This window comes from Scophthalmus maximus, chromosome 19 (genome assembly GCF_022379125.1).
Source record: "Scophthalmus maximus strain ysfricsl-2021 chromosome 19, ASM2237912v1, whole genome shotgun sequence".
In the NCBI taxonomy this organism is placed as follows: domain Eukaryota; kingdom Metazoa; phylum Chordata; class Actinopteri; order Pleuronectiformes; family Scophthalmidae; genus Scophthalmus; species Scophthalmus maximus.
Window position 1 is genome coordinate 3,208,916 of NC_061533.1, and position 21,085 is coordinate 3,230,000.

General features: G+C 46.6%; 1 protein-coding gene across 4 annotated transcripts in view; it reads left to right on the top strand.

The window, feature by feature from the left end:
- Positions 1-21,085, top strand: part of LOC118313384 (protein unc-13 homolog B-like) — a 121,575-nt gene that overhangs the window by 87,967 nt on the left and 12,523 nt on the right. For 2 of the 4 annotated variants that reach the window (XM_047329251.1, XM_047329248.1), the window contains 12 exons: positions 4,337-4,405; positions 5,008-5,097; positions 5,818-5,958; positions 6,305-6,549; positions 6,672-6,757; positions 8,271-8,397; positions 9,052-9,148; positions 9,270-9,413; positions 10,923-11,000; positions 11,255-11,332; positions 19,163-19,189; positions 19,381-19,401. In XM_047329251.1, coding sequence (XP_047185207.1) covers positions 4,337-4,405; positions 5,008-5,097; positions 5,818-5,958; positions 6,305-6,549; positions 6,672-6,757; positions 8,271-8,397; positions 9,052-9,148; positions 9,270-9,413; positions 10,923-11,000; positions 11,255-11,332; positions 19,163-19,189; positions 19,381-19,401 — 1,203 coding nt within the window. The remainder of the gene's footprint in view (positions 1-4,336; positions 4,406-5,007; positions 5,098-5,817; positions 5,959-6,304; positions 6,550-6,671; positions 6,758-8,270; positions 8,398-9,051; positions 9,149-9,269; positions 9,414-10,922; positions 11,001-11,254; positions 11,333-19,162; positions 19,190-19,380; positions 19,402-21,085) is intronic. The other 2 variants (XM_047329249.1, XM_047329250.1) reach the window with 1 other exon arrangement.

Consider the following 21,085-nt stretch of genomic DNA (forward strand, 5'->3'; position numbering starts at 1 on the left):
ACCGCGTCGACTCCGCTTCTCCAGCCGGGTTTGCGCTCGGCCTCCGGTTGATGTACGAGCGACTGCGGGCAGCGTGCTCCTGCCCTAATGGGCCGGGGGACGGAGACGGACCCGCTCTCACAGCGTGGCTCTGTTCAGGGGGTCGCCATCTTGGTGATCAGCTCTGCTGGGTCGGCCGTAAAAAGATTTTTTTTTTTTACTGAATTTAGCCGTTTTTGATGGAACAGAAGAAGAAAAAAAACTGTTTCGTTAAAGCCACATTTTTTTCTCTTTCCCAGTTTTTACGACATTTAAGTAGAACAACGATTCTACTCAAGCGACTTGACAGTAATTCATGTGTGAGTCCGAAATATTGAATTCGTGAAACAGTCCAGAAAAAGCCACAGTAAGAAATGACTAAAAATAATGAATGATCTGCGGCTAAATATGTTTCTGATACACTGATCAACCTGCGAACATTTTCACTAATATAGTTTATTGTAAAGCAGCATTTCACCAACAAGTCAATTCCCAGGCTTTACATACAGTACGACATTAAAAAGGCATCAAGGATGAAATAGCTTTCTTAATAACCAGTTGAAAACATTTCAGTTGGGGCCATAAAGTGACACGGGCCACATTTACCACTGTTGGTGTTAAAGTTAACTTACACTCGTGTCTGATTCAGCACTGGAAATAAAGTGTCAGGAAATATTCACTGTCTTTTTTATTTTTTTATTTTTTAAATTCAAAAATCATACAATAATTTTACCAATGAAGAAGTAAAATTAAAAAATTCCAGGGTCGTCCCGCTGAACCTGTGGATTAACATCGGGGACCATTGTTGCATGTCGCCACAGCACAAATGATGCTGTCCGTCTGTTTGTCTCTCCTCATTTGCCCGAGCTGTTTTTTTTTTTTGAACTCGTTGCCATGGTAAAGAAAATGTAAAACTTCACCTCCTTCCGTTGCCTCTCCTCCCTCGTCTCTATCTCCTCACCCTCTCTTTCCTCTGCCCGACCGTCTGTCTCCCTGTGAACACACACACACACACACACACACACACACACACACACACATCGATCTGTTCTTCCTCTCCTCTGCTCCCCATCATTCAATCTCTGACATCACGTCGCTGGCCGACAGTTATAGCGCCCGTTATGTTGCACAGGTGTGTGTGTGTGCGTGTGTGCGCGTGTGTGTGTGTGTGTGTGTGTGTGTGTGTGTGTGTGTGTGTGAGGAGCGACTGTACAGACGTGTCGGCATCTCACACGTCCCCTCCTGTTGCTTAGGAGGAAGCTGATGCATCGGTGAATGTTGCTGGTGGGAGCAAACATTATTCACCGGATTATTTATTTATTTATTCACCATAAATCATTTTCCCGGGGAAACGTTACTGAGCATGTACAGCATGTTTCTTTTTTGGCAATGCCCCTCGGCTTCTACACGCAGTCACAGCTCGGAGATTTGAGTTTATTAAAATTCAATGCTCACCATACAAGTCCATCCATACTCATCATACACATCTATGAAGTACATTCATGCAGTCACGAGCAAGTCCTTCTCTTTAAAAGTTAATTAACTGACATCGCACCGAGGTCTTCTTGCGGCGGAGCAGGACATGTTTTAAAATTGACGATGGCGAGTGTAAAATCTTTTAATCCACGATCCACTTCTGTGATAAAGCAAAAACTTTGATGTCAGTCCTTTTGAAGAAGAACTTTCATCACATTTGAGCTTTTCTCTTCCGTGGCCATTTCTGTGTGTGTGTGTGTGTGTGTGTGTGTGTGTGTGTGTGTGTGTGTGTGTGTGTGTGTGTGTGTGTGTGTGTGTGTGTGTGTGTGTGTGTGCGTGTGCGTGTGTGTGAAAAGTGAAGGCATCTTGTTGAGGTCACACTTGTTCAACGGGCTGGTTGAGGGGTTTGGATTAGAGTTGAGGGATTAAGGTGTAGGGATTAGTTTAAAGGGTGAAGGGGGAGACAGGTTATATATGTAAGTCAACAGAATCCACTGGAAGGTCAAACTGAGCCCCGGGGTGAAGGTGAGAGCGAACACACAGCATGAACATGAGTCCGCTGCTTCAACGGCTGCAGTGGTTGGAGCCATAAACTTAGTTTATTTGATAAATTGGATAGTATTGGATACATTTGAAAGTTTGACATGATGGTGGCACTAGAGGGAAAGTGAGGGGATCAGTGATGTCAGTGGAGGTCATCCCAATGCTGGAGCTAACAAAGTCAAAACTTTATATATATATATATATATATATATATATATTTATTTATCAAAATTGTGATATAATTGTCAATTACATGGATTGGCTACCACATACTGGTGCCCTGGGACCACATGTGAAGTGATTTGTTGAACTTTTCATTGCTTTTTGCTGCCTACAATCCGTAGAAGTCCTCCTCCATCCATCCAGCAGTTGTTGAGACATTGAACCGTGGGGGTTGACTCTTCACCAGACCGCGTCTACCATGGAAAGGAAAACACTAAAACGGAGAAGGAGGCATCTGGGTTATCAGTAATACGCATTGGGTATTGGCCAAATGCAAAAATTCACACATTTAATACCATTTCTTTACAAATATTCAGTGTTCTGCTGTTTGTATTAAAGTTTATTAAAGTAAAGTAAAAAGGGGAAGATGTCGCAAAGTGCAGCAGCGTCACTCACGGATGTGTTTCAATTGTTTTACGCAATAAGTTAGAAACTTTTGGAACAGACGAGGCTTGTCAGTCTCATGAATCCATTGTCATTTTTAGTGGGTTTTGAAAATACATAAACGACATATTGAGCATCATCCAGCCTCAATCTGTAACGTTCGAGTCGAGCTCGTTCGGTTGTTGCGATTTCTCCCTTTCCCCTCCACTCAAAAATCCTCAACGCACTTTTCTGTGTCTCTGCTTTTCTGTTACATAATCAATAGGTGTTTGTGCCGTTCCTGCCACAGTGGGACACACACACACACACACACACGAACAACACAAACGTTGAAAGTCTCTTCCAAGGGCTTGATTCGAACTTTATTCATTGGGATTTACTGCCAGTTTATGTTGTTTCATCCAGAGATTTCAAAGAAACAAAGGGGAACCCTTTTTCCAGTTTTACACCGACAATGTGCTCAAGCCTCTTTTCTGTGGAAGAGACAGACCGAGGCCTGACGGGCGTCCAGACAAACTTCGGAACTGTTATACAACCATTGCACCATTTGGCGATTCACCAGTCTCGCCAGCTGTGAGATGAATGTTTCAATTCTTTTAGCCTGGAGACTTTTTGCATCTCTGTCTTCTTCCCCCTCTCTCTCAGTTCATTTGGCACGTCGTGACTGCTGCCACTCCTGATGCCTCTCTCTCTCTCCCTTTCTCTCCCTCTCTCCCTCTCTCCCGAGTTCAGGCTGCTTTACTGGCACGACATGCGAAAAAAACACACGAAGCATATGAAGGAAGATGGAGGATGAGTGAAACTGGGATACGGCTACTGGCTGTAGCTCGGGGGCAGTCGCGGCTCTGAACGTGGCACCCCCCCCCCCCCCCCCCCCTCGCATATGAGCTGTGGCAGTCACCTCTAAAATTAATCTGCTCTATGAGTGGTGATAATAAATAATGCATTTCATCCAGAGGCGCAGCACTCAAGGTCACCGCACGGCACCAACACCCGTACGTTCGCGACAAAGTCATATTCATTCATGGCCTCCAAAAGCCTGGTCATAGTCGCTGGTCATCCAGGGGTCACAACGTGTGCTCCTCTCTCCAGACTAAAGTACACTCCATCCATCCATCTATCTATCTAACGCTGTATCCATTTGAGGGTCACCGGGGGGCTGGAGCCAATCCCAGCTGACATTGGGCCTGCAGTCGCAATTCAGAGTCTCCAATGAACCTGACTCCATTCTGCATGTCTCTGGACTGTGGGAGGAAGCCGGAGAACCCGGAGAGAACTCACGCACACACGGGGAGAACATGCAAACTCCACACATAAAGGCCCCGGTCGGTTTGAACCGGGACTCGAACCCAGAACCTTCTTGCTGCGAGGCGACAGTGCTGACCACTGTGCCACCGTGCCGCCCCTAAAGTCCACTCATGTTGCTCAAATGATTTTTCATGTTCTGCAGAAGAAAAGGACGCTCTCTCCATTTTATCATGTGTCTCAGAGAAGAGAGGTCTTTTCTCTCCTCTGCACCGTTTCAGTCCAATTCCTTTTCTTCCTCCGCGGCGCTCGGCTACACACACACACACACACACACACACACACACACACACACACACACACACACACGTGTCTCTCACCTCCGTCTGAAAGGAAAAAACCTCAAGAATCTGAACAAAGTCTTTTTTTTCTTCTTTTCCCCCGACAGAGAGATCGATTCGTGAAGCTCCTGGATCAGCTGCACAACTCCCTGCGCATCGACCTCTCCATGTACAGAGTGAGTGTCCGCTTTCGGCTGCTGGCGCCCACGTGTACACGACGCGTCACGTGCGGGTTTCAAGCCAAAAATGATGAATCTGAATGCAAGAGGTCACCGCGAGCTCATGATGTGTCCCAAACTGAAAATGTCTGTCGTCTTCCGTCCGCCGTCGTCGGTTCGGGTCATTTCCTGCTTCTGCCTCTTTAGGTCATTTCAGGGGTCACAGCAGGTGTCTGTCCGGGAAATGTTCCTCTTCCCTTTTGTGCAGTCATTACGACTGACTGCTTGTAATTGGTCAAATCTCGGGGGAGACGGACGTGACGAGGATTTAGAAAAAAGGCAAACGGCCTCCGACATGATTGAGAATAGAAGAAATATGGAGAAGAAAAAATGACATCAGTCCCAAAAAGGAAGATAAAATTTGCTGTGCGAAGAAACAGATGGTTAAGTGTGTGTGTGTGTGTGTGTGTGTGTGTGTGTGTGTGTGTGTGTGTGTGTGTGTGTGTGTGTGTGTGTGTGTGTGTGTGTGTGTGTGTGTGTGTGTGTGTGTGTGTGTGTGTGTGTGTGTGTGTGTGTGTGTGCCTGCCTGTGTGTGTGTGCCTGTGTGTGTGTGTCCACAGAACAACTTCCCAGCCAGCAGCAAGCCTCGCCTCAGCGACCTCAAGTCGACCGTGGATCTTCTCACCAGCATCACGTTCTTCCGAATGAAGGTAGAGAGAAATCGTCAGACGCTGATTCCACCACCACAACCCTGGATTTTTTTTCGTGTTGCAGAAGTAATTTTCAAATGAAAGAGCGAAAACACACACACACACACACACACACACACACACACACACACACACACATGTTTTTTTCATGAATCTGTGTTTGTTTTTCCACTCCGGGTTAAGCATGAGGCGAGACTCTGAACGTCACTTTCTGCCTCAGTTTTTTTTCGACTAATTTGATTCTAGTGATGGATTTTTAATGGCCCACTTACACAATGTGGTTATTTTTCTTGTTGGTCTCATGTGAAAACCATTTAAGTTCTTTTTTTTCTTTTTTCTTTTTGATTTCTGTTTCGAGTTGTCATGGTTCTCTAGTCATCGGGCAACATTTTAAAATGTTACAAATACCAAAAAATCGGCATGAATGACTGTGTGTTTCTGTTTGGTGACATCTGACGTGTTTATCCCCACCCCACTGTCCCGACCTTGTCCCGGTCCTGTCCTGGTCTCATCCCCGGTCTCGTCCTGGTCCTGTCCCGGTCCTGTCCTGGTCTCGTCCTGGTCTCGTCCCGGTCCTGTCCCGGTCCTGTCCTGGTCTCATCCCCGGTCGTGTCCTGGTCGTGTCCTGGTCGTGTCCTGGTCCTGTCCTGGTCTCGTCCCCGGTCTCGGTCCTGGTCTCGTCCCCGGTCTCGTCCCCGGTCTCGTCCCCTCCTCGTCCAGGTCCTGGAGCTGCCGAGTCCTCCCCGGGCTGCCAACGTGGTGCGGGACTGCGTCAAGGCCTGTCTGAACTCCACCTACGAGTACATCTTCAACAACTGCCTGGAGCTCTTCAACCGTCAGTTCCAGCCCGCCGTCCCACCAGTGAGTTTCCAAGCGATATATTTAATTCTAATCAGCATTTTTGGACAAAAACACAAAGGTTACAATACAAAAGAAATACACAAACAGCCACAAACGAATCGATATAGCCTGACACGTGACACAAGCGGTACAAGTCACCCTGGAAACGATGCCGTAACACCTACAGTATTCATGCTCGGCTCATTACCATCAACAGTCATTACAATTTACAGTGATGCTACGACCAAACATCTGAAGGTAAAGTGTAAACAGATCCAATAAATAAAAAAGACGTCAACATACATGAAAGAAAACGTGAATCAGCAACATGTTACCGATAACGATGTCGACGCTTTTCCTCCCTCAGCCCGAGCCGCAGAAGAAAAGGACGAAGAAGAAGAAGGACAGGGCTGAAGGAGAAGAGGGAGGAGATGATGAGGAGGAGGAGGATGAGGAGGATGAAGACGATGAGGAGGAGGAGAAGAAAGACGAGGGCCAACCGGAGGAGCAAGGCCCGACTATTCAGAATCTGGAATTCTGGCCCAAACTCATCACGCTCATCGTGTCCATCATCGAGGAGGACAAGACCTCGTACACGCCCATCATCAACCAGTGAGTTCTACCAACTCCTCCGGCACATCGACGAACAATAACAATAATAATAACGACTTGATGCATTTCTAAAGTGTTCCGTCGTGCTGCGACCCCTGAGCGGACTCTTTCTCTCTCTCCAGGTTTCCTCAGGAGCTCAACGTGGGCAAAGTGAGCGCGGAGGTCATGTGGTCGCTGTTCGCCCAGGACATGAAGTACGCCCTGGACGGTAAGACTGTGTGTGTGTGTGTGTGTGTGTGTGTGTGTGTGTAACTGCTCGGTCGTCGCTGTCCTCCCCCTCCACATTTCACACTCTCTTCCCTTTCTTCACTCACCGTCAAACTCTCTTCTTTCAGTTCTGGATCAAATCGATCGCTGCCGCCGGAACAACGGTGAGACGGTGGGGGGAGGCGCTGCCGGGGGCCGACGCCCCTGTTGACGATTGTCGGATCGCAGAGTCGTTGTTAAAGAGAGTCGGAGGGCAAAAGTCGCGGACCCGGACCATTTAAGGCGTCTATAAAAAAAAAAAAAAGGAATTCGGCCTTCAGCCGCAGGCGGCAGAGGAGGATACGCTTTCCTCTTTTCGGGGCCGATATCCAGCGAGTCGCGGCGAAAAAAACACGCGGCGCAAGAAACGGGTGTTTGTCGTTTCTTTGATTTGACAGACTTCCTCTCGTACTCACTTGTTACGGCGTGCGGCACAGAGAGACGCAACGTGCCCACGCCGGACGACCTGCCATGTTCCCGTGACTTATGTTGAGTCTGCGCTCCTCGATATTCCGGCTTTTGCTCGTCTAGCTCTCTGCACGTGTGCCACACTGAGCTTCGTAGTTCCAGAATTTGTTTAGACATTAGATTCTTTTTCATTTGTAGTAAAAAAAGAAGATCTTTGAATAGAGCAGCACGACCTGCAGAGGCCTTGTGTGTGTGTGTGTGTGACTTCTCTAATCGTTCCTTCCGTCGGTAGACGATTGTTTTTGTGTTTTAGTATTGTTCTTTTTCATCTCTCTGCCATTATCTTCATCTAACTTTGCTTCCCGTGTTTCCTCTCACTTCCTTTTGGGTTGTTTTTTTTTCCCCCCTCATCGTTCTGTCGCCGTCTCAGCTCCCACCACATTTCGCATCCGCAAAGTTGATTTCCACGCTGGTAAGAGTGTGTGTGTGTGTGTGTGTGTGTGTGTGTGTGTGTGTGTGTGTGTGTGTGTGTGTGTGTGTGTGTGTGTGTGTGTGTGTGTGTGTGTGTGTGTGTGTGTGTGTGTGTGTGTGTGTGTGTGTGTGTGTGTGTGCGTGCGTGCGTGCGTGCGTGCGTGCGTGCGTGCGTGCGTGCGTGCGTGCGTGCGTGCGTGCGTGCGTGCGTGCGTGCGTGCGTGCGTGCGTGCGTGCGTGCGTGCGTGCGTGCGTGCGTGCGTGCGTGCGTGCGTGCGTGCGTGCGTGCATCTCTTTTCCACTATGAACGTTGAAGCTTTGTCCTAATAAGGCAAATGTTCTGGTGTAGATTAGGATGTGAATCGAGGTGAGTTTAGGGTTGGGGGTCACAGTTTGGATCGGGGTTGTTTCACAATGAACGGAAGTCTGTGCAACTGTCCCAATGAGACTAGCAGCACAAACTTGTGTGTGTGTGTGTGTGTGTGTGTGTGTGTGTGTGTGTGTGTGTGTGTGTGTGTGTGTGTGTGTGTGTGTGTGTGTGTGTGTGTGTGTGTGTGTGTGTGTGTGTGCGTGTGTGTGTGCGTGTGTGTTCACAGAGCACGAGAAGCATAAGCTCTGCAAGACGGCCGACTACATGAACCTGCACTTCAAGGTCAAGTGGCTTTACAACGAGTATGTTAAGGACCTGTCCGCCTTCACAGACACTGTGCCCGAGTACCCAGCGTAAGACACGCACGCACACACACACACGCACACACACTACACGTCACTCTTCACCAGGTATGGACGACAGAATTATGATAGTAATATTGACAGCACATCTGTTATTTATGCACCTTCTGAGACAAGGTTACGAGGAGATTGATTAAACACTGAACATGTCAAACGATGGCAGCGAATAAAATCCGTCAAGGAAAAGAACAGAAATTCAATAAGACGTCTAAGAATGAACAGAAAGAATTCTTCAAACGACAGATACATATTTAAAAGGGGATTTGCAGATATTGCAATCTTCCGAACTCGACAACCATTTTTTGTTCTACTCCATGTAAACTCAACACAAAATTTAAATAACAAGTCCCGCACATTTTTCTCATTAAACATTATCGACCTGTCCCCGTCCCCGTCCCCGTCCTGTCCCCGTCCCGTCTCCATCCTGTCCCTGTCCCCGTCCTGTCCCCGTCCTGTCCCCGTCCCGTCTCCATCCTGTCCCTGTCCTGTCCCCGTCCTGTCCCCGTCCCGTCTCCATCCTGTCCCTGTCCTGTCCCCATCCTGTCCCCATCCTTTCTCCGTCCCCATCCTGTCCCCATCCTTTCTCCGTCCCCGTCCTGTCCCCGTCCTGTCCCCGTCCTGTCCCCGTCCTGTCCCCGACTGCAGCTGGTTCCTCCAGTTCGTCCTGGCCTGGCTGGCGGAGAACGAGGAGGTGTCCATGGAGTTCATGCACGGAGCGCTGGAGCGGGACAAGAGAGAAGGGGTGAGTCGGAATGAGTGGCCAGGAACAAGGGTGGTCTGGAGTTTTTATCTGATTTTGCGGAAAGCCGAGATGGACGAGCAGCTGCTTGCACTCAGGTGTCGAACTCTCTCCGTCCGTGCAGTTCCAGCAGACGTCGGAGCACGCGCTGTTCTCCAGCTCGGTGGTCGACATCTTCACGCAGCTCAACCAGAGCTTTGAGATCATCAAGAAGCTGGACTGCCCCGACCCGGCGGTGGTGGCCCACTACAACAGGCGCTTCGCCAAGGTGAGGATCTCCCTCTCCCTCCGGCTTTCTCTTGGAACAGCGACACGTCTGAGATGCTGACACCTGTGGCTCTTCTTCAGCTTCTTGCAAAAGTATACGTCCACAGGAGCTGAACCTCGGATTTCATAGTTTTCCTTCGGACGTAATTGAAGGCGGTTGCTTTTAGGCGTAGCCATTAAATCTAACAAACCTTTCTCTGCAGAAGAATTGTGTGCACGTATATATACTTGTGTGCGTGGTTGTTTGTGGTGCGACGGCTCGATCAATACGGGCCTCATTAACTAAGGAATGGCTAATGTGAGCCATCGCTCTCAGCTGTCCACCTCTCTGTCCCCCGACCCCTGACTCCCTTTTCGTTTTCATCCACAGCACTCACGTTAATCTCTCTCTCTCTCTCTCTCTCTCTCTCTCTCTCTCTCTCTCTCTCTCTCTCTCTCTCTCTCCCTCTCTCTCCGCTGCCACCTCATCCCTGTGTGACCATCTCCATCTTCTCCTCTCCTCCTCTTGACCGCGTTCCGTCCACATCCAGCCTGTATCTCCATCTTCTCTCGTACGAGCGTCGCCTCTCTCTCTAACTGTGCCGGCGCGCAGTTAAAGTTCCTTTTTGGGAAAAGTGGAAAAGGAAAATGAGAGGACAGACGCAGGAGAAGGACAAAAAACCCCAGCGAGCAGCGCGGGCGGGCTTGACGGGCCGCGTGTTTAATGCGTGAGTGTCGGAGGGCGCCGTCTGGCTGGCGGAGCAGAAAGTCGGTGGGGGGGGATATCTCAGGATGCTGCGAGCCGACGGAGCTACGGGCTCCTTCCCCGTCCCCGAGTTGCCATCACAACCGATGAATTCACTCGATGATTTATTTAAAAGTTCCCTGCGGGGGGGGGGGGGGGGGGGTTTGTGCGTAAACAGGCACGAGAACTGTCGTTTGTCACCAACATGCCAGCACATTTTTCCAACCTCATCAAACACATCCCGATACTTTTCTTCATGGGGGGGGGGCGGGATGATTTGCAACATGCACTGGTTTCCTCGTGCAGCACAAATCGCTGCGCTCGGCCGACGATGTGCCGACCTGTATGAACCGCTGCAGGACGGTTCGAGCAGATTCGCCGGTTTGTCTGAATTGACGCGAAGGATCTAGTTCGTGAAACGGAACAATTGACGGAGTGTGACGTCTTTAGCAGAAGTATTTATTAGAAGAGCTCAGGATTGAGGAGAGGATCGGCAGGTCCACAGGGTTCGGCGTCCCAAGAGCGTCGGGCCCGTGCCCGGTCTCTGTAGTGGATTTAGCTTCGAGTAATGTCGTCATCTGATCAATGATCGTTTCGGCATTCCTCAGATGAGATGGTGCCTGAGAAGACTCCTCTTAAGAGTTGCTCAGAACTCCTCAACAGTCAGCAAATTGAGCCGAATTTGAAATCCCCTCGTCCTCAGTCGCCAGTGGGTGAGAGCATCCGAGTGCGTTGACGCTGGAACAGACAGGTGCCAGAGTTCAGATTGTCCTCTTGTGTCCGCAGACCATCACCAGAGTGCTGCTGCAGTACTGTGCCCTGCTGGCCAAGAGCTTCCCGTCCTACTGCGAGAAGGAGAAGATAGTGAGTATCCTCCACAGAGCGGATTCATATGTCAACTCTTTTCTTCAACATCTTCCTCTGTGGCGTTTCTCTTGGTTTTGCTTCTCTCACCGTCGTCTCTCTCTCTCTCTTCCTCGCCCCGACCTTCACCCTTTCATTATGACTTTCTTCACATGGCGCTCATTTTATGTATTCTCTCTGCCCGTCGTCCTCTCTCTCTCTCTCTGCCCGTCGTCTCTCTCTCTCTCTCCCCCTCCCCCGACCTCCTCCTCCAGCCCTGTGTGCTGATGAACAACGTGCAGCAGATGAGGGTCCTGCTGGAGAAGATGTTTGAGTCGATGGGAGCAAAACTGGTGAGTGAAAAATTAAAAGATGCACACAAACACGCGTGTAACACACGTGTAACACACAAACACGCGTGTAACACACAAACACGCTTGTAACATACAACACGTGTAACACACAAACACGTGTAACACACAAACACGCGTGTAACACAAACACGTGTAACACAAACACGCTTGTAACACACAACACGTGTAACACACAAACACGTGTAACACACGAACACGCGTGTAACACACAACACGTGTAACACACAAACACGCTTGTAACACACAACACGTGTAACACACAAACATGTGTAACACACGAACACACGTGTAACACACGACGGTGGTTGTTCATCGTCTCCCACAGAGTCGGAAGCTTTCCGTTTCAACCTGCAGCCTCTGATTTCACTCGTGAGCTTCTTGTCTCTGGTTCATTCGTGAATTTGCTTAATGGATCATTCAGTGTTGGGATACAAACATACGTCTCAGATCAAACACAAGTTTAAGTTAAAGTTTAGGATTTTAACTGAATGTACATTTTCAGACGTCCATTTTACATTAAAAGATGATATGATGTTATCTATATGTGTAATTGGGGCAACACAGCGTAGTGTTAAAAACAATACAAAACTTTATTTCAAATGGAAAAGTGCACAAACACAACATTTGATAGCAGCCAGTTTCTGCATCCGTATAAAGTAAACTAAGTAAAATATGTTACATTTGGAATAAAAATCCCCACAAAAAGAGGAAACAATTGTCCCTCTGAGGTTCCTTCTCAAAATTCCTGCAATCCCATCAGCTGCCTCTGGTTTTTCAAATGTCTCCTTATGTCCCCCCCCCCCCCCCCCCCCCCCTTCCTCTATGGGTCACCTCTCCGTCCTCCAGCTGTGACCCGATTACTGTGATGGATCCATTTCATATGTTGGGTTCGTCCGGCTGCTACGAGGAGAAGCAGCGGGATTAATTTTATTAAATGAGCCGCAAGGAATCCAAACCTGCTTCTTATATCAGGGAACACGAGGGAGCATTAACGTGACTGTCGAGTGTTTGTTTGATTAATACTTTTGGCCAGTTGACCCCAGTGACCTGAGAGATGTGATGAGCTCAGATGATAACTAGACGCCATCTCATTGGATAACAGTGAGAAGTGCTGTTGACAGCAAGTGATTAGTCGTAGTAACCTTTGATACGCGACGTGAGAAAAATCTAAGATTTGATACAATATGAAGAAGAGGCATCTTCTCCTCTTGTGTTGGTCCCGAGGGATTCAGTCTTACTTGAATGGGGGTCACCTTGCTGATATATTTATGGAGGAGTGGAACAAACACTCCGACCTGTGTGAGGATGTGCAGCAGGCGTTAAAGAAAGATGAAGGTGTTGTTTTCATTTCATCCGGCCTTGGATTGTTGTTTTAAGTAAAGACGTGAGGTTGAGCGTGTGTGTGTGTGTGCGTGTGTGTGTGTGTGTGTGTGTTTCTCTCTACAGTTAACTACAGAGGAGGAGAGGGTACGTCCAGGTTTATCTTTTTGCCCTCGCCCCCCTTCCTTCTTACCCGTGTTGCTCCTTGAACACAAATATTCTGAATAAACAGCCTCTTCGTTTAAAGGACAAACCTCCTTTTCCGCAGTAGTGTGTGTGTGTGTGTGTGTGCGTAATTTACTCCTGACTAAGAACCTTCCCTCCTCCTCCTCCTCCTCCTCCTCTTCCTCCCAACTAGCATCCAATTCCGTGTTTTCCTCTTTCTACCTGATGTAACCGATGTAAGAATCTTTTGTTTCTTTCTGAAAGCTGGAGAATGAGGAGGAGCCCGAGGAGGGTGACGAGGAGGTGGGTCAACTTGTCTCTTCTGTCACGACCTCGGCGTCAGCCGGACTCTGACACATTGATTCGACATCCGCACACTAATCCAACATTAATGCCAGATTGGTTTTGTCATAGCTCTGACTGCGCATTTTGGGCGTTACAGATCCCCCCGGGGGGAGATTAGTGCTGCTGACGTGTGTCACACACACACACACACACAGTCGTACCTGTAATAACTTAGATCGCGGCTGCTTTTCATTCGGGCCTTGTTGTGCCTGCTGGCCCACCGCCAGCGCTCATGTTTTATGGGGGTCACCTGACTGACCCTGTTCCTGTTCCGCAGAGGAAAAGCTTTAAAGTTGATGAAATCCAAAGAAGAAATTCCAAAAGATTAATTTGTCTCGTTTTTTTTCTTTCCCTCCGGTCTTTTAAAAGCTCAAGCAAATGCACGACGTGGCCAAAAGTGTGTGGACGTCCCGCCAGCAGGAATACATTATTCTGACTTCTCGCAGACGTTTTAGGACCTGGCTGCGGGGAGCGGCTGCCGTTCAGTCACAGGACTGTCACGGTTTTAGGGTCATGTTCACAGTCTGCGCTCCGCTTCATCCGAAAGATATCGAAGGACGTTGAGGCCGCGAATCTGCGCGGAGCGTTTTCTTCGTGGACAAAACCGTGGACCGATTATGAAACAGTGGGTGTGGACATGTCAGAATGCCCCCAACCCTTCTAACGTAAGAGTTAGACGCAGAAAGACACAGAGAAATAACTTCCCTAGTCGCTTTGCATCTTTTTGTGGTCATTTCATTGACTCTCTAGAAAGAAAGGTTAAAGGTCAACACTGGTGGGACAAAATTGGAAGCCCCACTTTGCATAAAATGTTAGTATATGCATGAAGATTAAGATTTCCCTTTATTGTAACTAAGAGACGGAGCCCAAACCATGAAAAAAACAACCCCCTCCCCAAAAAATACACACAAGTACTGTAGACGTATTTTCGCGGGTGTCCACAAACTTTTGGCTATATATGTTGTATCTGCAGCCTCTTCCGCTCGCTTTCAAAAGTAAAAAATCTTTCACATTAGACGATAAAGAATAGTTCACTGAGGTGTGGTGTCGCGCTGCAGCACACTGCTTCATTTCTAGGTTGTTTGTGACTAAATATATCTACAATAATTTACATAGGACGTCACGTTTAATGTTCAAGTAGTGATGAAATGATCATAAATTAGTGACTCGCTTCGTGAATTGTTTTATTGGACACCGTCTTGATCTGAGACCTCAGCAGCTTTACTTTCCTTTTCTTTCTTTTTTTAAGTTTCTTATATTTATTTTACATTTTTTATAATAAGTTTGTTTTTGTTTTCCGTACCTGCCCCTGCGTCTCCATCAGGCCTTCTCTGACATGGACGGGGACGATGACATGGTGGGTAAAGGCTGCACCACCAGCAGGAAACAAAAATCTGTCACTGTCATTTTAGTTTCCTTGATTCATGTCGTCTTCATATTTTTGCAATAACCGTCTTTTTGTTTGGTGCCGATCTCCACGGCCTCCAGTCGGAGGAGTCCAAGGTGAAAGAGGGAGAAGGAGTTTTCCTCTGTTCTTCTATCATTTCGTCAAATGTCTTGTTTCTTTTTTCTTTATTCATTCATTTCTTTCTTTCTTTTTCTCATTGTTTCGTTCGTCTCAACCACAGTCTGGCTGCTCAGACTCGGAGGGATCGGAGGTAAGAGAGAAAAACGGACAATCAAAGAAAAGAAAAAAAGTCTTCTTTGAAAAGAGATCATTTTCCTGAGAACTTGAACAATTTTGAATCTTAGTCTTTGTGGGGAAGCTAGAAACTGAAGAACTCCTGTCTGCACAAATTCATCTCAATTGAGTCTGAATTATAGTTTTGAATCTTTATAATCAGTTTGCCCTCGCTATTCCGGCTACGAGTAGGTAATTATGAGCATCATCAACGTAGAACTAAGAATATGTTTCAGAAATAACAACAGGAACTCAATTAAATTTTAGTATTTTAGCGCTTTTGTCTAATGCTGAACAAACAATTATAAATATGTAATGCAGATTTTTTTTTTTTAAATGAAACTTGTGAAGAAGATTGTTTTTGCTGCCAAAGCAGAGAAGAGAGAGAATAAAAGTAGGTCAGGTCTGACTGAAGTGTTCATTTATAACCATGGGAATTATTTGCACAGGCTTTTGTTTTTATTTTTCCTCATAATATTCTGATATGCAGTGAAAAAAAAATTAGATCAAATCAATCAGCTGTCGGGAATCCAATCATAAAAATAAAGCGGTCACATCTTTATTTGGTGTGTTAAAAGAAACCAGGGCGAACTCACAGAAAGTCCAGAGCCACAGACCTATTCCACTGATATATAAAATTAATATCTGCTGCTATTCACTGTGAATTATGTTGTCCCTGTCAGGGTCCTGTAGGAATGAGGACTCGTGGGTTTTCCAGTGATTTGATTGGTCAGTTTTGATGTTATCACGTACTCGCCCCATAGCAGGCTGAAGGGTACAGCGTTACCATGGCGATTGAGAGGTGAATCAGCTCTTGCCGGATAATTGAATTTTGAAAGTGTACGACATTGTTGTATTTAGCTGCCGCTAAATTTGTCAGCTGACGGCGGGGGGGGGGTCGTCGGCGTGTCGGAGAGGAACTGAGGTGAAGAAAAGATCAAATAAACGTTAAAGAGGATGTTCTGATGAAGACTCGGACACAGTTATGGGTTTAATATATTGGTATAGTTCAGTATAATTTGTGCGTATCTGACTATAAAGATGTTTTCATCTCTGCCCCGACATTTTTATGTGAAATTATCCTCTCGTGGTTGTAATGCTTATTAATGTGCGCGGGCCAATTTAATCCGACTTATCTTATATCTGTGTTCACGATTGATCTCGTTTCCCGTCTGCGCGGCACATTACCTCTAAAAAATGTAAAATTGACATCAGATAAAAGTTTGGATTGCGATGAAAGCGGAGAATTAGCCGGAGGTTTTTTATTCATTCATTTACGGAGAGGAGCCCCGGTGATTGTTTTATAACGACTGTCAGAAGATTGCACTCTATACACATCTATATTCGACTTGCTGCTGTATTTTATGGGGTCGGGATAAAGGTTGATGACATCATACTTGAGGTTAGAGGTCGGGGTGTCGACCAATCGCGAGGCAGTTCGAGCTGTCAATCACAACATTTCCACCCTGTTTTTTATATTTCATCAAATAACTAATTAAAATCAAATGTAATTAGCATGATGAACGCTTGAGCGCACGTCAGTGCGTGATGGGTTAAAGAGGGTTTATACTGCAGCCAGCCACCAGGGGGCAATCCCGATGTTTTGGCCTCACTTGTGGGGAGCTGTCGTATCGTCTCATCTTTATATAAAGTCTGTGTTTGATACGCGTCTGCCTGAAGACTTCTACTGTGCATTGTATTGTAGTGGATGTATTTAAGATTTGAAGATCTCTTGTGAATGAACTGACTGAACAAAACACCAACGATTGTCCCGTCCCGTTCTGTCCCGTCCCGTCTCGTTCTGTCCCGTCCCGTCTCGTTCTGTCCCGTCTCGTTCTGTCCCGTCCCGTTCTGTTCTGTCCGTCTTCAGATTGACAACAAGGAGAAGGAGAAAAAGGTCGGTCCGACAGGACTTTTCACTTTTCTTTGAAAAACCTTTATTTAACCAGAGAACTTTGTGTTTTGTGTGCTGTGTTTTGTGAATTAGTACTTGTACTGTGTTTTGTACTATAATGAAGTACAGTAGTATAGGAGTAGAATATCAAACCTCATCCTACATATAAAGTGTAGAAGAGCAAATTCTGCATTATGTTAAGTAGTATTTTAAGGTGCCAATGCAATTTTACAAAATTAAAATTTGAAAAACATAAACATAAACTTGAATTATAGATCAGTAATGTTCAGACAACATGCACAGTAAAACCAAAGGACGACCAAATGAGACCAGAGGAAAGAAAAGATCTGGATGAAGTTAGTCAGGAAGACTTACTGTACCTTAGGTTGTTAAGATGTTTCTCAACTTTTTAAAATTTAAAAATATATGCCGGTAGGAAACAGCTGGGTGCGACAGAAGGCGGCTCCTGCTGTTTCTCCGACACAACTGGAGATGAGTCAGAAACGAAAACCCCCCCAAAAGAAACTTGAGATATTTTTAACTTTCAGTGCTAAAAAAAGACAACGACAGGCTCCGACAGCCGTTGTGGGGTTTTTGTCCTCTGTTCACGGAGGCGCCTGATGGAAACACTGGGGAAGCGTAATGAAATATTGATGTAACAATTAAACAGTAATTCTTCAGAGCTCAGTTTCATTGTTCTGAGGCTCATTCACGAGTAGTTTGGAGAGTTTTAGTGGCGGCAGATGTTTCATTGTCCTCTCTTAACCGTGATTTCCATTTGTCGCCGTCTCTCTTTTTATCTTGAATGCATCTTTGCTTCACTCATTTCTGTCTTGAAAAGATTGACGGGGACAAGGGGAGGCCCCCTCGTGTGACCTTTAACACGGCGCGAGGAAGGTTTATTTTGTATTCTCTTTACCTTTATAACATTTGTCTTTCATTTGTCTTTTCTTTCCTGTTTTTTTCCCCCCCATCACCTCCCTAGTCTGAGTCCAAAAAGGAGAAGGTGTGTTTGTTAAGCATTTCGAGTCGTGCCTGTCTGTGTGGTTGTGAATGACGTCGTCACTACAGAGAATTGAATCTGCGGCCGTGCGGAGCTTTAAATTGACTCCCATCAAGTCCTCCAACTCGTTCGACATATGTCGTAAGAGTAAAGAGTTGCGCCACAAATACTTTTTCCTCCTCCGAGCATCGTCGGCCTTTTATTCGCTTTACGTAGCTAGCGGGTCGCGTACGTTACTACCACATACGTCGTGATTCACTGGACCAGCAAGGTGCACATCGTGCAGCATTTCGCAGCTGAAGGGCAAGACGTCGCCGTCAGGAGGTGGTGGAGACCAAACACGGAGCTCAAAGAGAGAGAACGTTGGACTTAACTTCGCCAGTGTTGCTCGGCAGCTGCTGCATGTCTGAATAAGCAGCTGTCCAGTTCACGTCATCCACTAGGAGTGACATGGAGGAGGCAGCAGCTTGTGCTCTCCCGCCTCAGGGCGGCAGGTAGAGCAAGAGGCTCAACGTGAGGGTGGCCGGCTGCTCAGAATCGCCGTGAACCTTTTAAATGAGGGCACACAATAGTTGTCGCTCTGGTGATTCCAGTGGTCTGAGTGAGAAAAACACTCCTGTGGCTAAAGTGTCACTCATCTCGGCCCTTCAGTGGCGTCAGGGGCCGAGACTCTGCAGGTGTCGAGGGGCAGCGAGTCATCAGTAAAGTTGTTTGGCGTTCGGAAGCGTTGACTGCGGACGCTGCAGACGCGCTTGAGTGTGTTGTAATATTCCCAGACGGTCGCCTCCAGCGCTCTCGCCGTCCGGTGTTAATGAGGCCGACGCTTTCCGTTCGTTTTAGATCTCACGTCTTGTCTCTGAAGATCTGACTCCTGGGTGTGTGTGTGTGTGTGTGTGTGTGTGTGTGTGTGTGTGTGTGTGTGTGTGTGTGTGTGTGTGTGTGTGTGTGTGTGTGTGTGTGTGTGTGTGTGTGTGTGTGTGTGTGTGTGTGTGTGTGTGTGTGTGTGTGTGTGTGTGTGTGTGTGTGTGTGTGTGTGTGCGCGCGCGCGCGCGTGCGTGCGAGAGAGTGTGATCACCCCTCAGAGGAAGAACTGAGAATCAGCAACAACAAAAAAAACCCAGGGCCTGTGAGAGTTTCATCGAAAAGCAACAATAAGCTTTATTCACACACTGTATGAGTCACCGCCCGGAGCGAGAGGAGAGAAGAGAAGATGAACTTTACCCAAAAGTCCCAAAAAAATAAGTGTGTGTGTGTGAATGTGGTTGTGGGTGAACGAACATGTGTGGCATCGTCAAGCGTGTAACTCACTAACTGTGTGTGTGCGTGTGTGTGTGCGTGTGTGTGTGTGTGTGTGTGTGTGCGTGTGCGTGTGTGTGTGCGTGTGTGTGTGTCCCCTTGCAGGCTGAGAAGAAAGACAAAGAGAAGCAGGTTGGTGTGTCGATGGTTACTTCTGCCCTTCACCTCCTCTTCCTCCTCAAAACCTTTATGACTCACTTCCTATTCAGCCCTTATACATTAACTTCTCTCACTGCAGTTAATATTATTAATAGTTATAGTTAATAAGTGATGCTGTTGACCTTCTTCTTCTCAACTATCCTCTCTCTTGTCTTTGCCCAAAGGAGGAAAACAAGAGCAAAGAGGTGAGTGATGGAGACAGTGGCTTCAGTGTTAGTTAGTTCTCTCTCTCTCTCTCTCTCTCTCTCTCTCTCTCTCTCTCTCTCTCTCTCTCTGTCTCTCTCTCTCTCTCTCTCTCTCTCTCTCTCTGTCTCTCTCTCTCTCTCTCTCTCTCTCTCTCTCTCTCTCTCTCTCTCTCTCTCTCTCTCTCTCTCTGTCTCTCTCTCTCTCTCTCTCTCTGACCTTAATGAGTTCTTTGGACGCTCCGACTCATTGTCGCGGGTTTCACCTCTGACCTTGGTACAGAAGGTCGGGCCCCTCAGACGAGGCCCTTAATGAGACCTGCCTCCATGATCGTCAGTCGCTTTCAAAAGCAAAGAAGCAGCAAGAAAAAGCGTTATTCTTCTTATTCTAGCTGCAAAATGGTGGCACCTCCGCTTGTTTTCCTCAGTATCTCTAATTATCAGGATGCAGTCACATCAGACGAGTTCATTGTGGTGTCAATTTCTCACATAATCACGTGTTAACATAGACAAACTTTATATATTGGAATGATTTATTCATTCGTTTCTTGAGGAAATCAAGATTTCCACCACATTCATCATCAGTGGCACTGAATTATTCGCCCTGACATCCATGATAGAGTCATGCCTGAAAATGCGAATTGCCATAACGTTGAGACATTAAACGTATGGTTGTGGGTCTTGAGGGTGAAACCAGACGGTCCGACCACGTCCTCGTCCTCGCGCTCGGTCTGCTGCCCCCGTCACGGCCGGCCGATCGGTCCATGACTCAGACTTTTTTCCCAGAATCAAATTCCAAGAAGCGTTCCCGTTCGCCAAAAACACTCTGCCACTGGCAAGAGGCAGCAGAGCGTGATTCAATTTAAGGTTCATTGAGATATATATATATATATATACATATATATATATATATCTCTTTTCTTTTTTATTTCTTCAAGGATATGAGCTTTGCTCTTTGAGCTTACTCTTTTGATTTTGTCTTGGTCGTCTTGGTAAATCTTCTTGCTCCTCATTTCCCTCTTAATCTTTTTTATTCACGGGGGAACATGTTGGAAAAAGGGGAAAGCTTTTGTCTAAGGTTGTTTTTTCTTCTCACCAGTCAAAGGAGGAAGTAAACAAGGTTAGTTTTCTCCTCTGTAGAGTTGTTTCCCTCAGCTCCCGACTTTAGACTGTTTACTAAAGTGCAGTAGACGTCCCTGTCGTACAGTTTCCCTCTTGATCAACATTAATAGTGCAGGTAGATCGTAGAGTCTGTCTTGTAAACCTGAGCCGGCTGAAGGCAGAAGATATTACACATGGATGTTAACAATCTGCATCAAATGACATGTCGCACAAACACAAACATCCTGTATTTCACTCACAAAGCAATAATCAATTTTATTTTTGTACATTATTATGATAATTCTATATAATATGTCCATTTTATTCCTACTACATTTTCGTATCATAACTTATCATATCCTGTTGCATCGTAACATATTGTCACATCGTAACATATCGTATCTTATCATATCGCATCATAACGTATTGTGTCATGTCGCATCGTAACGTATCATATCTTGTCTTATCATATTCTATCTTATCATAACGTATTGTATCATGTCGTATCATGTCGCATCGTAACATATCGTATCTTGTCTCATCATTTCCTATCTTATCATAACGTATTGTATCATGTCGCATCGTA